The sequence below is a fragment of the Lupinus angustifolius genome, chromosome LG12 (genome assembly GCF_001865875.1).
Source record: "Lupinus angustifolius cultivar Tanjil chromosome LG12, LupAngTanjil_v1.0, whole genome shotgun sequence".
Classification (NCBI taxonomy): Eukaryota; Viridiplantae; Streptophyta; class Magnoliopsida; order Fabales; family Fabaceae; genus Lupinus; species Lupinus angustifolius.
Genome location: NC_032020.1, coordinates 940,342 through 958,420, shown reverse-complemented (window position 1 = coordinate 958,420; position 18,079 = coordinate 940,342). Strand labels below are relative to the sequence as shown.

The 18,079-nt window shown below is 31.8% G+C and overlaps 2 protein-coding genes across 3 annotated transcripts; both read left to right on the top strand.

Annotated features, from left to right (window-relative positions):
- Positions 297–2,454, top strand: LOC109362011 (60S ribosomal protein L37a). Its single transcript, XM_019607588.1, has 5 exons — positions 297–386; positions 484–523; positions 1,803–1,891; positions 2,087–2,169; positions 2,273–2,454. The coding sequence occupies exons 1-5, from the start codon at positions 384–386 to the stop codon at positions 2,334–2,336; spliced, it is 279 nt and encodes a 92-aa protein (XP_019463133.1). The 5' UTR covers positions 297–383; the 3' UTR covers positions 2,337–2,454.
- Positions 13,066–16,559, top strand: LOC109362838 (cytochrome P450 714C2-like). Of its 2 annotated transcripts, XM_019608880.1 has the most exons (6): positions 13,066–13,386; positions 14,568–14,794; positions 14,896–15,143; positions 15,350–15,722; positions 16,022–16,459; positions 16,510–16,559. In XM_019608880.1, the coding sequence occupies exons 1-5, from the start codon at positions 13,107–13,109 to the stop codon at positions 16,445–16,447; spliced, it is 1,554 nt and encodes a 517-aa protein (XP_019464425.1). In that variant the 5' UTR covers positions 13,066–13,106; the 3' UTR covers positions 16,448–16,459; positions 16,510–16,559. The 2 variants fall into 2 exon arrangements, with proteins under 2 accessions (XP_019464425.1, XP_019464424.1); XM_019608879.1 differs by having other exon boundaries at positions 16,022–16,543.

Below are 18,079 nucleotides of genomic sequence, written 5' to 3'. Positions count from 1 at the left end.
TAATAGTATAGTGGTTCAGTAATTAAATTGCATGTCGGTTAAAGTGCACATACCTACTTATAACAAAAAAATTTCAAATAGGTAAATACTCAAATTTATAATTCATATTCATAATTTATTCAAAATTTACATAAACAAACAACTTTAACAAATTCAAAGTCTAATGGTGTGAAGTAGTGAATAAATTTAAATCATTAAATGTCCTATGTCCATACAATTTACTCTTGGAATAAGTAGATGTCTCACATATATCCATGGAAAAAGGTTAGGAGCAATGTGGGCTTGAATGGGCCCATGATAACCCTATTATTTTGTGATGAACCCTGAAACCTTAGAGAAGCAGTTGCAGCCCCCAACTATCTCTCTCTCAATCTTCTTCCAAAATGGTACTCACTCTTTTTCTCTCTCTCTTTCTCTTTTTTTCATATATCATGATTATATATATATGTATATGTATATGAATGAATATTGTGTAATGTGCAGACCAAGAGAACCAAGAAGGCTGGTATTGTTGGCAAATATGGTATTTCCCCTTTTTCTTATATATTTTTATATAATTTTGTAATTCATGTTTTATGTTTAATACTTGTTCTTGATGTTGTTGGATATATGACACATGACAAAAAAAAGTTTGTTAATTTCATCAAAATTGCAAATTTTATCATAAAAAAATTGTGAAGTAGGGAAAAAGTGTGCTTAAAAGGTTATTGATTTTTGTTTTCTTAAGCATGATTGCATCAAAGAATATTCAAAAAATTATACCCAGATTTTGGTTTAATTATAATGGTTACCCTTCGCATATGGGGTATTATCGGTGTTTTAAATTAGTCGAGAACTGTAATATTACGGTTTTGAGAGTCTCCACAATGACACGCCTATTCCAACTATCACAAGTTAGTCAATTTTCTTGCAATTTTCCATGATTGTAGTAACAGCAACCGCGACCGAAATCACATGTTAGAAGAGTAGGTATTATTGTAATTTCACTTACTACACTTTAAATAGGAGTAGTAACCAAGTGTAGTTAAGCTCAACCAATTTAGTGAAGTTTCTCATAAAATATTCTAAATGTTTTAGAAAAATGCATTCTATTGTTGGCAAGTATAAAATGCTGATTTCATAGTTCTACTATTATCTTCTTTTTTGGTTTAAAGTTTGATTTTATATTTTATATCATCATAGTTTAAGTTTATCATAGGTTTAGAGTTACATATATCATATAGTGATTCATTTTAACCAGTGTTGTGAAACCCGAGCCGGACGTCTAACCGGTAGAGGTCCTGTATTAGGTTTAACCGGTTAAATCGTCTGGTCTGACCGGGTGATTTCGTACATAATTAATAATTTTTATTTATAAATATACATTTATATAAAAAATGTAAAACGTTATATAATTAATAATTATGTATAATTATATTGAAATAATACATCTTTATCTTTTTGTGGACCGTAGTAAAACAAAATATTAGAACATTGTCCCATTTTTATTTTTAACTGAGCCGTCCGGTTTACTTCCCGGGTTAATCCGGTTTAACATGGTCGGACCGGATTTTTTCCGGTTCCAAGCGGTTCAACTCTCATTCGGTTAAGACGGCAAACCAGAGCCGTTTTCAAGTCCGGTCAGCGGTCAGACCGTCTGGTCCTGTCCGGTTCTAACAACACTGATTTTAACATTAAGTACTATGTGGTCTTCATTTTTTTGGTCATACTGCTTTATGTGATTGTGTTCCTTATATTTATGTTACTTTTTGTGCCATGAGTGAAGTGTTATACTGATAAGTAATAATGCTCACAAATTTCAGGCACCAGATATGGTGCTAGTTTGAGGAAGCAAATTAAGAAGATGGAAGTTAGTCAGCACAGCAAATTCTTCTGCGAGTTCTGTGGAAAGGTATGATATTATCTGCCGAATTATTTTTGATGTTCACCGATTGAGTTGGAAACAGCCTCTTCATTTGTGAGTACAATGCTGCCTACATCTACTCTCGCTGACTCCACTAGGTGGGAGTATCGTGTATTGGATTGCCCCTTTTTACGATTGACTTCGGCCGAACATGAATCGTTAATGTTATGTTTGTTCATACAGTATGCTGTTAAGAGAAAGGCTGTGGGAATCTGGGGCTGCAAAGATTGTGGAAAAGTGAAAGCTGGAGGTGCTTACACATTGAAGTAAGAATCTTCCATTGAGTCAATATTTCCATATAATCATCTTCTTCAATTCAAATATTATAATGATTGAATATACTTTTCGGATTCATTTTCTTTTCGACAGTACTGCCAGTGCCGTGACCGTGCGAAGCACGATTCGAAGGCTGAGAGAGCAAACCGAGGGTTGAACGCGCTTGAACGCGCTTGAACGCTCGATCTGTATTTGTTTTCTAAATCGAACCATAATTTTGGAACTTATTTTGAAGTTGTCATATTTTGTTTGAGTATATCAGTGGTGTTACTTCAGATTCTTGAATGTTATTCAGTTTTGTAGTCTTGCTTTATCTGAATATCTTGGTTCTTCTTTCTTCCTTTTGTTAATTGCTTATGTCTTCAATCGAGGATAGTAGCCGAGCTCAAAAACACTATAGTGGGATAGCGGGACAACATCTACAATTAGGAAAAAAAACATGTAAATTGTAGTTAACATATAAGTGCTAAAATATATCGTATTAAAGATGTATCTCGCAAAATTGAATTTCATGAAGATGATTTTTATAAGAGAAAAAGATGTATACACCGACAATGTAAGAGTTTTTTTATACTGTCACTCCATTATCAATCATTCATTTTCAATTATGTTTGATTTTTCACAAAAAGTAATCTAAATGAATGATAGATGATGCACTGATTGTGCATAATTCTTTATACTTTCACTGCATCAATATTACACTCTTTTTATAATTGGGTTTATAGAGAGATGGGGCAAATAATTAGGAGTGAACCCCTCGAAGAAAGTTTGCTTATCTCATTTATGACATTCTACCATTCCCATATTCGGTAACAATAGAACTCTCCGATAGATTGGAAACTCCCCGATCATAATATAGTCCAACAGAAGCCCAACTCATTCAAAATGAAGAACCACAAGTTCAATCCATCTGCTTAGAATGGATGGTGGAATGGCAAAAAGAAAAGGTTTGTACAGGCAAAGAAACTTGAACAGAAATCATTACTCCTACTATAAAATACAATTTTAGTTTTAGTCCTTCAATTTATTTATCAATTTTAGTTTTAGTCCTTCAAATTATTTATCAATGGGTATGCCAATCATAATTGGTAGTATATCAATAGTATGTTACATGTTAGTGTTAGCCACAACATCACTAAGACATATAAGGATTAAAGCTCTAAAAAAATAAATTATACAACAATTCTATTAGTTTTATCATAAAACATTAATTTCTAAATCTTTCATAATCCTTTATGTTTTTTATAACATCTGCTTGATGTGTCTGTTTGTCAACTGAAACCCCGAGCTTATAGGAATGTCTTACCATGTTTTTCGGATATGTCTATCTGAAGACTAAAAAATTATTTGTTTGTGCCCATGATAATCAATGGATCTCATTAACAATCAACATAATTTGCTTTATATTGTATACTTTTTTAAAGTATGTTGACTATATTATTGTACTTATTTTTCATAAAATAAAATGCAAGTTTCTATATTCCTTAGTAAATAAATTATAATAGTAAATATAAAAATTAAATTAGAAAACAGTGTTTGGGATGTAAGATATCCTAATTATGCATTAAAATTTTCACTTAAACTTTAGTGGTACATTTGTAACACATACGATATCTGATGCACTTCGTCATTTCATTCATTTTGCTTGAATCTTATGGTTTATATCTTTCTCAATTTTCAATCTTTTTCTCTCAATATATTTAAATCAAGTGTCTCACATCCCAAAAATTACTATACTTTTGTAGTTAATTTTTAAACCACACATTATAATTTTATTTTATGATGAAATACGTACAATGTTATAATTAATACCGGACTCTCGAATATTGGAAACGATCTTCACTCCTTTCGAGATACGACAATCACACGACAACCGAGGGATTGTGTTATTCAGACCTTTATTATTCACCTCTCATCATTCATACTTTGATAGAGGTATTAAGTCCAATAATATATTGTTGGATATGGAGTTTAAAGGCACGGTTGATTATAGTCTCATGCATGGCCCCATGAAGCCATTGTTAACAACATACCTAATACGTGTCGGCACCGGTAATTCAAATTGTGAACCACATTACGTGATGCAGCCACAATATTATAGTTGCATGACCACATTATACCTAACAACTACAATAGTAATAGCCATAATCATGACTGCAACTGCAATTTAAAACACTGGTCGACTTCCACTTCAATAAGAGTCGTTTTGGTTATTGTGTGTCTATCAAGAATGGTCCTTATTTGTCTACCTGTGTGAGGATCAGTCCCATTTCTCTATCAAGCTCTGTAGCCTTGTTCTTAGCAGTGTTGCCACAGTTATGTCCACTTTGAGGAGGAGCCATAAAATTATTCATTGGTCCAGATCAAACACTATCTTGTTGCTGCATGCTAGCTAGTAGAATTGTCTTGGAAATGATAATTGACAGGGACCACTTCAGCAGGGTGGCAAGGATTAGAAGAATGCGGATCGGCTGTCCCATTTTTTTCTCAACCCAATTGAAAGTTGACACCTATTTAAAAATAAAAATATAAAATAACATTTTTATACTATTTGGTGTGATATAATTGATTTGGGACATGGAGACATAAAATTTTGGGACAGAGGATCCTAATTCAGATTAGAAGCTAGTGAGTAATAAGAGACTGCATGTTTAGACATTGTTTCCAATAGTGCATGTATAATGAAATTTTACTATGTAATACGTTAAGAATAAAGATCACATATAAAAAAATCATGTCTCGATGTTCCTAACCAATCAATTTTTAACAAATAATAAAAAATATTAGTTTATATTTTTATAATTCATGGAAAAAGGAGATATGTTTCACCACTTCATGGTTCTTTTTAACGGAAGCAATTATGTTTCATCCCTCCCTCTATTTTTCTTGTAACTTTTGTATTTAGAGATGACAAAACGGGTCGCCTAACCAGTTTGCTCGTGTCCACAAATACCTGTAAAATTTAAGCGAACGTAGACCTGCCCACATTTTTTTAATGTACAAAATTGCATGTCCTGTCTATTTTTAAACGAGCTAACGGACATGTGACCGATCCGTAGGCGTCGTGGACAATCCTATATGAATTCCAGATGAGCATTTTCACACCCTATATTTAAAAAAAAAAACTATGTATACTACTAATAACTCTAAAACCTAAAATTTAAATTTTGTAATGAATGACATGCTTTCTAGAAAACAAATAATCATTATCATATGTATTATTTTATAGTAATATGGATATATAATTTATGGAATTTCATGATTGTTTATCGAAAACAAATACTTAGCTGTGTTTATGTGTGTCTTGCTTAAGTCTATTGGAAAGTTGCAGATTGGAGCAAGAAGAAAAATGGTGAAGTAACATAAATAAATATATATGCAAGTATGATTTTAAAATGGTGGATTGGAGCAAAAGATGTGTTAATATTTATTTATGTAAAATGGTGAAGTAACGTAAATAAATATATGTGTCACATCTCATCTCAAAATTTTAACAAGTATGATTTTAATTATTTTCTTGACATTAATCCTTATCATATTTTGAATTAATTGAGGAGACGAAACACATTATTTACTAAAGAAAAGAAATAGCAATATTTATTTTATAAAAACAAGATAACAAATGAGTCAATAATTATCTATATAAAAATAAAATATTTACTAAAAAGTAAAATTATAACATTAATAATTATTTAATTATGTATTAATAAAAAGACAATATTTATTATAAAAAGTGAAATTGAAATTAAATAAATAAAAAGAAAGTGTGTAGTAGCATCTCACATTAGAGAAGGATTAACAAAAAATTATGTCTTGTCTTGTTTCTCTACTATAGTGTAGATTTTTCTTTTTTGTTTGTGTGTTTTGCGAATGTGCATATTTAAAGAGGGTTTTGACATGGAAATAAAAGGAAATCCATCTTATTTTTGTCTCTATTCAATTAAAGTGTTAATTATTATTTTAAATCATAACCAAATCTTCAATTAATTTGAATATGGTGGGTAAGATTGTTTTCAAAATCTAAAAAAATATGTTTTTGTCAAAAAATTTATCTTCATAATTCTATAAAGACGTGAAAATTATTATGATACTTATATACGAGTAAAAAAATAATGATTTGACTTTAAAAATTAAAAGTATATGGAATGCTCCTTTTTGGGCAAAATTTTTATTGTTGGTCCAGACTACGATTGGATAGTCTCCAACCATCAAAGAGTTACATTGTTACCAGGGTATGGAAAGAGTGAAGAGCTACATGTGAGACACTATGTCTTGAACCAAAATCTTAAGACATTAGTTTCATGAGTCTTTTATACTTATAAACTCTTTCACTCCTTCCCGCATATTCAATATGGAACTTAACACTTGAATAAACCCAACAATCTCCCCCTCAAGTGTGGGTACCACACACTTTCCAGTTCATTCCCCCTTAATTCCACCATGTCCAAGCCGAATCATGGGTTTGATATCAATTGTTGGTGTAACAAAAACGATCGTTGCACAACGTTGGCCACAAACACTCAATTAAAGGACATAAGAATAAATAGAAGAGAAGAAACAAGATAATTTGGTAACAGGGTTCGACCAATTGTGCCTATATACCCGAGAGCATTGAGTGGCTATCAAAATATTATTAGAGAATAAGGATTACAAGCCATAGCACACCCATGGGCCCAAGTGCTCATGAAGTGTTTCTATTTGGTGCTTCTATCTAATGCTTATATCTGGTGTACATTACAACAAAAAACTTGAGTCCAATATATAACTTGATCACTCTATTCTATTCCAATATTAGGCAATGTGAGACTAATACATTACATATTTCAAGCATCCCCAATAATCTCCATCTTAATTGAAATAGACGAATATATCGCTCCTTAGGAAATCTAGACAAGAATCTCTACCGTATCAAATATCTTACTCCACCTTGCTCAATGCCTAATTCTCGTTAACAACTCATCCACATAAGAGGCTGCTCCCCTTCAGTATAAACATTATGAGTATCCTTGATAATATTACCAAGAGCCTAGCTCTCCAAACTTGTAGTGCAGCTTTCCGAACTGTCATCAAATGGAACAAGCTGCCTAACCACCTATTGTTAGGAAGTCTTTCGATATATTGGAACTTCTACAAAAAAAGTTCACTGACAACTGTCCTCTTCAATACCCAATCAACTGCTACCATCACTGTCTAGTTCGACAATCATAGTTCAAAAGAACTAACATACTCTGCCATAAGGAGTATACCCTCAACATACACCTTGCATCAATGCTAACTAATGCATGCGTCATATCCTTGCATCCAAGCCAATGCCCTTGTCACACCCTACATCTTTACCAATGTCTGTGTTACACCTTGCATCAAAGCCAACGTCCATGTTACACCTCTACATCAAAGTCAACCAACACCTCTATCTTTTTGTCAATCTGCTAACAATTAATATCCTTCACTATGACATCTCAGACAAGTCATTAGAATATTCTACTTCTCATATTAAATGAGATCATTCTCTCAGCATCTACAGAGATATTATCAACACCCGTCTTTATCTCTACCTTGATTCTAATCTAGTATATGAACTTCTAGGGTTCTAGATTATCTTATATCACCCTTGCCATAGTCCCGTCATGTTCTCTTATCCTTCAAATCATCTACTTTATCCTTGCACAGTACCTTTGACGCACCTTGTCTAGCCATCACACATTCACCCACTTTAGCCATTATTTAGCACCTAGGTTAAGAGTCATCTACCAATTGGCTTTTATACCAGTTATTGGACCAGACTGCGACCGAAGAGCCTCCAACCACCCCAGAGTTCCATTGTTACCGAGGTATGGAAAAAGTGAAGAGACAAAAGTGAGACACCACATCTTGAATCAAAACTTAAGGCATTAGTTCCATGGGCCTTTTGTATTAATAAACTCTTCCACTATTCTCCGCATATCCAATGTGGGACTTCACACTTGAATAAACCCAACAATCTCACCTTCAAGTGTGGATACCACACACTTTCTGGTCTGCTCCCCCTTAAGTCCATTATGTCCCAGTCGAATCATCGGCTCTGATACTACTTGTTGGACCAGACTGCAACCAGGGAGCCTCCAACCACCATGAAGTTCCATTGTTACCTAAGTATAGGAAGAGTGAAGAGCCACAAGTGAGACACCACATCTTGAACCAAAACCTTAAAGCATTAGTTCCTCGTGCCTTTTCTACTTATAAACTCTTTCACTCATTCTCGCATATTCAATGTGAGACTTCACACTTGAATAAACCCAACAATCTCCCCTTCAAGTGCGGGTACCACACACTTTCCGGTCCGTTGCCCCTTAAGTCCACCATATCCCAATCGAACCATCGGCTCTAATACCACTTATTGGACCAGACTACGATTGGGGAGCCTACAACCATTGGGGAGTTTCATTGTTACCGGGGTATAGAAAGAGTGGAGAGCCACAAGTGAGACACCATACTTGAATAATCCTAATAATGTGGGACTTCATACTTGAATAATCCTCCCTGCATATCCAATGTGGGACTTCATATTTGAATAATCCTAATAATGACTCTATAAAATCCCAAATTTTTTTGTATTATTAAATGTTAGAAAAATATTGAGAATATGATGATGAAGAAGAGAGCTGAAAGATGAGTTTGGGAAACATATATTTTCAATCCTATATCTTTTTTTGAAACCCTTAATCAGACCACAATACAATCTTAAAACACCAGGGTAGAGAAATGTTGACTGCAAGTCATCTTTATAGGTTTTTGACTTTAGAATCACCCTTATTTTCCTATATCTATTTAACTTGAGTGAGTATTTAGAAATAGGAATTTTATAACCCTCGTTTGAGAGAGCGCAGTTAAATGCCATATTTTTATGGCTCTCACTTAAGGGAGTGTTGTAGAAAGTAGGCATTCAAATAATGCTCGCTTGAACATCGTTCGCTCAAGCGAGCACTGTTAAATGTCTAATTTCAACAATGTTTTTCAAGCGTTATTGAATCTAATCTTACATTCTAATGCGCTCACATAGACAGTACCTGAAAGTGTTGTTGAATGACAACTTTAAGTAGTAATTTTTGAAATTTTGATATAGTGATAATATGGTTTTATTTCATGGGTATGAATAATATTTTTCTCTCTCTCAATCCAGCATTATATTGTTCTCTATGCCCCTTGGGATAGAAATTGTGACCTTTGCCTAATAGATGAAAAATTAAGGGTGTGTTTGCTTTGACTATTTTATATATTCATTTTCAATGAAATCAGAAAATAAGGGGAAAACATGTTTGCATTTTTGTTTTCATTTCATATTTCAAAAAATATGAGATCCATTTATGGAAATTCTGAAAATGGAAAAATATCATTATTAACATTTTCAATAATGAAGTAGTGATATTTTTTAAAATTTTTAACACCTTTTCTTACCCAATTTGTTCCATATTTTTTGATGTTTTAACCTTTTCATTTTATTTCAAATATTTTGATATTTTAGAAACATGATACACATTTATACCTTATTTTTCTATTATATCCCTATTTATTACTCTTATTTTTTTACGTCTATTTGTTCATTTCTTTTCAATTCAGTTTTTAATGTGCATTAAATTTGATTTTTTTTAATTTGTGGAATACTTTCAAAATTTTATATCATTTAATAATTTCATCAAAAGATATGGGATGTAGGGAATATATTTTTCAATTAATTTCTCTACGAATCAAGAAAATGTCAAAATCAATTAATGAATGTCTCACTCTTTCATACATTCACACATCTTCATAATATAATTTATTTATTTCTCTCTAAACATAAGAAATTTTCTTCACCCCTCTTAATGTTATTGCTAAAATGGTTTGATGATAAATGTATAATATATGACTTTGGGATGAAAATTGTCGCCATTTGAAATTACCGCAACCTTAATTAAATAATATAGTACTTGTATGTTAGTAATTTATTTTAAATTTTTGGAGAGTACTTGAAGTGCATGATGTTCGTTAAGACATTTCATATATCTTTGTGGTAGCTAATATTCAATGTATCGTTGACATAAAGTATGTCAAAAAAGATGATGCAAATATAAAATATGAGGACATACTATAAAATGAATGAATTGATTATTTATTTAGTGATTAAAATTTAGAATTGAATTATTTGCAAGAGTAATTATCTCCCTTTGTGAAGCTTAGAGTGAAGAATTTTGAAAATAAAAATGATAATAATAAACATGAAGAAATGAAAATTATTTTTTGAAAATAAAAACTTAAAATAGAAAATATTTCTTGAAAGCAAACAACCCTAACCCTTTCCAAAAATCCATTCTACATAGCAAATTGAATTATTTTAACATCCATCATTCTTACAATGGTTAAAGAATCCAAGATGAAATTTTATTAGATAATAATGTAATAAATGAATAAAAGTAATAATAATATATTTAATGAAGCTTGAAAGATCCTATTCTCAACTAATTGGAGCTAATTATATCCCACACACACTAATTTGAGTATTTAAATTTTTTTATAAAAAAATATTATATTTTCTACCATAACCTCATTTTTAGTTTATTTTTATAAGCATAAACTTATGAAAATAAGCTTGTTTTAAAGTCTGTTTGACAAAACTAACTTGTAGCTGAAAGTTGTGACCTTATAGCTATAAAAGTAGTTGGAACCTTGTAGCTATGAAGATACCTGAAAACTTGTAGCTGTGTACGTAACTAGAAGCTTGTAATTGTATATGTAGTTTATTAAACTGGAACTGTTTGATATCTATTTAGTTATTTATTAATTTAATAATTATTAACACAAATAATTTTAATTCAAATTTTTTAGTCCTTTATTTATTATTTTATTTATAATTTGATATGCAATATTTTTGTTTATTTGAAGATAAAATGAAACAACAAAAAATAATATGGTTTTTTCATTGGGCTAACTATCGAAAAACAGCTTAGAAAGAATCTACGTTTGACCATAAAATACCTACAGTCAGGAAACCAAAGGTAGTGGAAAAAGAAGCATCACAGATGAAAGAATCTGAGTTGTTCATCAACTGGAATATAGATGCAACAAAGGGAATTAACCACGATGATCTAGAAAGAGTTAGGTTGTTTCCCCAAATTGAGCAACTAAATGAATCCTCTGATAAGGAATTGAGTGTTGTAATGCCCCAAAAATTACTCCAACAATATTGCCCAAAAATGGATAATTTTTTTTGTAATTTAAAACTTCATGTTCATTTGACTCATCTTCGGGGCATCACGTTAAGTAACCTAAAATGCGGAAAAGACAACAATAGTTACCTAGTGGTAACCGAAAGCCACTTAATATATATATATATATATCGTAGAATAATTCTTTATTGAAAACAACTGATAATGTTTATACAAAAGCAAAGCGAAATACATCCTGGTTCAAGCTGAAAGGCAACTAGAAATGAAAATGAGCACTAGTGACTAGCTCCGGGGTTAGCGGGTGTACTAGCACACTCGCTAGGATCCTCCTCCGTCTTAGAATCAGAAGAGAGGTCCACCACCTCAATGTAGTCCTCTATATAGACCAACTCCACACAGTCTTCCTCTTCGGCTTCCAGCTCATCTTCCGGGTTGTTGGACGAACTTTGTGACTTTCAACTCACTCTCGCATCTGCCTAAAGATCGGGCAGCATCCGTATAACAACTCTCTTCTCTAGTGGGGAATTGAGCATATCGTCTCTACTCTGTCTCCTAGTAGATGGTCAAACATCAGTGGATCCGTGAGGAATCACAAACTAAATGGATGGTGCAGTAGGTGCAAATCTCCGAGCAGGTAAGGTAAAAGAAGCCTCCAAGTTCGCATGTTTTGAAGGGAAACGCATCGCAGAGCCATCACAAACCATCTCCATCTCTAAGGCACAAGGGCCTGTGTGGGTGAATCGATGTTCGTCACTGCTCCATGTCCCCTCCTGGGACATCGAGAATCGGTAGCTCAAAATCCTAGCGGTACGGTCCATCTGAATGAGAACACGAATCGAAGACAAGCATAAAGAAGTGAAAATAACATAAAAGAGAGTAAGACATCTAATGAATATAATTCATTGACAGCGTGAAATTACATGGAATATCACATCGAGACAGGCACGCATAAGAGTCGAGTGAATTTATATCTTCTATAAATTGAGTTTTTGTGTCAAAATTATTATTCAAAGATAAATACTATTTTATTATTATATTCATTAAATACACATAAGTTAAAATCAAAAAAATTAATCCTTTTATTTATTATTTTATCTATAATTATAAATATGCAATATTTTTATTTATTTGAAGATAAAGTGAGACAAAAAAAAACAATATGGTTTTTTAGTTGGGTTAAGAAATGTTATTTTTAAAAATTTGAAGCATAAAATTGGAAAGTGAATTATTGAAATCTACTTTCATTCTTTAAACACTAATTCAATTAGTTTTCTGAAAAATAACTTTCATACAAACAACTTTTTTAAAAGCTATAAGATCCGATTCATTTACTTTTTGTTTATCGAATAACTCTAATAGCTTAATCAAAAAAAAACTATAAGCTAATTGAAAAGGTACTACTTTCCAAACAAAAAATCTTTAGCTTTGTGCAAAAGTTTAACACATGAAACAACCTTTGAATCTCGCCCCACTCACATTACTCTTCCTTCTGTCTTTCTGCCTATTTTTCAGCACTTGGAAACTGGGATAAATAAATACTTTTTGTATCTATTAGCTATTAATATTTTTTTTAAGTTAGTAAATGTAATACAATATAATATTTGAGTTAATTTGGAAGGTAATAAAGTCTATTGCATACGTAAGAGGCCTTTTTTCTTTTGTCTTTTATAAAATGTATGTATTGTTTCTTAATTTTTCATTCTTTGAAGAAAGCAAAGTAAGGCAGAAAGAGATAGAGACAAGTGATGAAGATGAATTTGGTTCAAATTCTTGTGGTAGGATTTATGGTGTTGTTGTTTCATGTTATCAATGTCTTAGTTTTGAAACCAAGATCAATGAGAGAAAAGCTTCATAGGCAAGGAATTAAAGGACCTATTCCTCACTTCTTCTTTGGCAACAACCATGAAATGAAAAGGCTTCATGCAAAAGCAGCAACTAATCAAGATAAAGAAAATGATGATTTTATTTCTCATAATTGGCCTTCAAGATTGTTCCCTTTCATTCAAGAGTGGAGAAACCAATATGGTTAGCTCAATTACTATTTTACCATGCATGTCTCACAAATCATAATAATCTTGTGTACTTCATTTTGTGTCTAGAAAAAAGGATCAACAATTATTTTTCTTTTTAAATTTTCATTTGGGTGTTTTTGGATTATTTGTTTGTTTTCTTACAATTTTGCTTTCCATATCTAAAAATCCCAATTTAGGAATTGAAGACTCTCATTGTGATCGATCAGTCTTTCTTAAAACCCTTTTCTTTCATTTATTATTATTAGCTCATATGCTTTCTTAATCCAAGGACCCAACAAGAAAATATCAGTATTGTGAGAACTGGATCGGATCGGTTAGTCCAACTGGTGTAATCGCTGACTAGATTTGAAAATGATTTTGGCTTGAGGTATTAGTCGAATGAGAGGTTGGACCGCTTTGAATCGGGGAAATTCCCGACCGGCCATGCTCTCTGTTACTTTTGTTTGAGAGTCGATTGTGGTTAACAAATCAATGGTAGATGAATGCTGACAGTGTAAAAAACTCTTACACAATCAATTCAATGTATACATTCAAGCATTATGCAACATTCATCTAAATAAACACACACACTCGAAAATGATGGCTTCACTTCAATTCATTCCTTATTTATAAATATATTGTTTTGTTTTGTATTCTTCCATAGATGGCAATACAACAACATCCCTCAACCTTTTTGCACCAAACCAGCAATGCCAATACTATACGTCTATCTTAGCTTACATATGTCTTCTAGTATAATATATATTATTCTCTTTCACCAACTAACTCTTTAGTTATTTATATATTTAATTTTCTTATTCTAAATTTATATAATTTAATATCTCTTTGGATTATATGATGCTTGAAGGTATTATGACACAGGGTAAATTATTTTATTATTTATTTTGATTTCTCTTTTAGCAATGTTGAAAAATTACAATATTTTTATAGATGAAATTGACTTTTTTTAAAGTATAACATTAATTATTATTTTTAAATATAACATTCTATAACAATTCCTATAATTCTTAGCCAAAGTTAAAATTATTAGATTTTTTTGGATTGTTTTGGCATTACCAAGGGTATTCCTTTAAGATATTATTAAATCATTAATGATTTGTATAATACTAAATAATAAGATATTAATGCTATTCACTTTAAGTTGATATTTTGATTAAAGTTTGATGCATGCAGGTGACACGTTCTTGTTTTGTACTGGGAATATACAATGCTTAATGGTGACAGATATAGAGATGGTGAAAAAACTGATCCTTTACACTCCATTGAATCTAGGGAAGCCTTCTTATCTTTCTGAATATTTGAAGCCATTCTTAGGGTTAGGTATAGTTTCATCAAGTGGTTCAACTTGGTTGCGCCACAGAAAGATAATTGCTCCTGAACTATACCTTGATAAGGTCAAGGTATGTGTATACATACCCCTTCTCATTCTAAATATTCTATTACCACTTAAATTTGATACGGCCCAAATACGGTCTAATACGATTATGCTACGATGTTGAAGGCAATGATTAATCTGATGGTTGATTCAACAAAGACAGTAATAAGTTGTTGGGAGAATAAAGTTGAAAGGGATGGAGGAGTTTCAGAGATTAAAGTTGATGAAGATTTGCAAAACTTGTCAGCAGATGTAATTGCAAAAGCTTGTTTTGGAAGCAATTATAATGAAGCAAAGGAAATATTCACAAAGCTTAGAGATATTCAAAGAGCCATGTCCACTGTTTTTTCATATGCGGGAATTCCAGGTTTTAGGTATATACAATGTGCACATCTTCCATTAACATTTTTTGTCTTTGTGTTCTTAATTCCAGTTATGTTGTGTTTACCGCAATTGTAATCAGTGACGTTATTATGGAGACTACAAAACCATAATTTTATGGTCGCAATTACAATTATAGGATACACTTTAAAACACTGGTTACTATCATTACTAATGATGATATTACATTCTCTTGTAGATACATGCCAATCAGAACCAACAGAGAAATATGGAGAATTGAAAAAGAGATAGACACAAAGATATTGAAACTCATAAAAGAACGCTTGGATCATGGTGAAGAGAAAGATCTTTTACAAATGATACTAGAAGGTGCAAATAATTATGAAGAAAGTGATACCCTCTTAACAAATTCTATATCACATGACAGGTTCATTATAGATAACTGTAAAAACATATTCTCAGCTGGACATGAAACTACATCAATTACAGCATCATGGTGTTTGATGTTGTTAGCTTCAAACCAAGTTTGGCAAGATCGTGTTCGAGCCGAAGTACTTCAAGTTTGTGGAAGAGATCCTCCAAACGCGACCATGCTTAGAAGCATGGAGACAGTATGTTTCATATACAATGCCAACTAGTACTAAATGTTTCCTTAGAAGAATATAACTATATTAAACATTGGGAATGGAGTATCTCCTTATATAAGGAGATAAGTTATCTCCTCCTGCCAGTGAAATCATGACATGTGTCATGTTTCACCATTTTCTATAAAAATATTTTTAAAAATAAACAAAATAGCACACATGTCACATTTTTATTGGTTAGAGGAGATAAGTTATCTCCTTATATAAGGAGATACATTATCCTCTTAAACATTTTACTTAGTTTACATATTAATCTATACCTGCAGTTAAACATGGTGATTCAAGAAACGTTGAGGCTTTATCCACCATCAGCATTTGTGAATAGAGAAGCAATTGAAGATATAAATATAAATGGTTTCATAATTCCAAAAGGGATGGGTATTCAAATTCCAATAGCAGTAATGCAACAAGATCCTGAGCTATGGGGTAATGATGCACACAAGTTCAATCCTGAAAGATTCTCAAATGGTGTCATTAGGGCTGCAAAGTTTCCTCAAGCATATATACCATTTGGAATAGGACCTCGTGTATGTGTTGGTCAGCATTTAGGAATGACTGAACTTAAGGTTATTATATCTCTTATTCTCATGAAGTTTCAATTCTCTATCTCACCAAGTTATTGTCATTCACCTGTTTTTCATATGCTTATAGAATCTGACCATGGTGTTCTTCTCAAGGTCACAAAAATATAGGCATAGTATTGTTATGTTTATGCCTTACATTATAGTACTTATCAGAATATATGCAAACTTCTATTGCATGCTGAATTGTAATAATTTTATAAATAAGTGATGAATCAGTACTAGTTATTTATTAATAATAAAAGTGGGAGGCTTTATGTGATGCATATAATTTGTGTGGCTAATTACTAGTTTTAGTGACCATAGTTGGTAACTTGAGAACTACAAAGCAGCTTGGTATAGTGGTGTAAGGTCGCACTAGATTTTAAGATAATCAAAATATTAAGGGTTCGATTTTTGGGAGTGACATTTATTTAGAAGAGCAGACATCATCTGAAAGATATTATTTTTTATTCGTAGAATGATGCGATATTATTAATATTACGAAATAGTTGGTGACTTGAGTAGAAAGGTAAGACAAATCTTGTTTTGAGGATTAAAATTTGGGTGTTGTTATTGACATTCCAAAGTGTCAATTCATATTTTTTACCAACCAATTATTACTTTTATTTATATTTTTATTTTATAAAATAATGGTTAACTAAAGTGGAGTGAATAACTATTTAGGGTGTTAGTAGTATGACCCTTACAACAAGGGTCATATCTCCATTACTTTGAGGATATGATTACTGATTAGTTAGATTGAGGCACAAATAACAAAAAGAAAGAAATATAAAATAAAGACAATATGTTAATGGAAAATGCTTCTCATTGATATTCAAGAATAAAAGAGTACAATCTAAGGTTTGATGGTTAGGCTAACTAAAATAACCACCTGAAAATAAACTACTAAGTGAAATGGGCCTAAATAATAATTAACAACAGACCCACTAATCTATTATGCCACACATTATAGAATAAAAATCTTTTGCATAGTGATCATTTTATTATGAGAAGGGTGTTCTAATCTATTATGCCACACATTATTGTCATAGACAATAATAGTATTAATTTTGCTATCCCGCTATTGCGTACATATGGTAGGCATGGTCTTTACACAGTCCTTCATTGCAAAAAGACCATTCTTCAATTAAGTCACACAATAATCTTTAATAATGGAAGATTCTGAATATGATAATTTTTTGAAAGAAAGGTAATTGGAAAGAAATGGAGTCAAATAATTTTGAGATAGAAATCAAGTTAAAATTGAAAGAGGGTATATATAAAACATCAATTAGATATAAATTGGAGGAAAACATGACACTCCCTGAAATTGCCGTAGATATTTAACTACCATTAGGCAAGGTTACAGAGATGGCATTGATCTGCTTGTAGGTTTGAAGTTGTGAGAGAGTGTGACACATATGATCATTAGCTCCTTTATCAAGGTACCAATCAAAAATCTTAGTGCAACAATTTAACAAGTACTTATTACCTTTATCATTGAATTCACCAAAATGTATGCTAAACTAGTTTCATTATGAGTAGCCTTTGAGGTAGTTGTTGCAATATAGACAGACAACAATATTTGATATTGTTGAGGAGTGATATTAACTCCAGAAGTTAATCCATCATTCTTGTTAAAGGTGGGCTACTCCATTGTTTCACTTTGAGTATCGACATTGTATTAGAAGTATGTTTCTCAAGATATTAATTCTTGTTACCATTTTATTCAGTTTCAGGGTTATAATGTTACCTATAATT

Coding starts and splice junctions, on each gene's coding strand:
- LOC109362011 (XM_019607588.1), top strand. Junction 1,892..2,086: donor TCTGCGAGTTCTGTGGAAAG/GTATGATATTAT, acceptor TTGTTCATACAG/TATGCTGTTAAGAGAAAGGC. Junction 2,170..2,272: donor GGAGGTGCTTACACATTGAA/GTAAGAATCTTC, acceptor TCTTTTCGACAG/TACTGCCAGTGCCGTGACCG.
- LOC109362838 (XM_019608880.1), top strand. CDS start 13,107: ATGAAGATGAATTTGGTTCAAATTCTTGTGGTAGGATTTATGGTGTTG. Junction 15,144..15,349: donor GCGGGAATTCCAGGTTTTAG/GTATATACAATG, acceptor ATTCTCTTGTAG/ATACATGCCAATCAGAACCA. Junction 15,723..16,021: donor TGCTTAGAAGCATGGAGACA/GTATGTTTCATA, acceptor CTATACCTGCAG/TTAAACATGGTGATTCAAGA.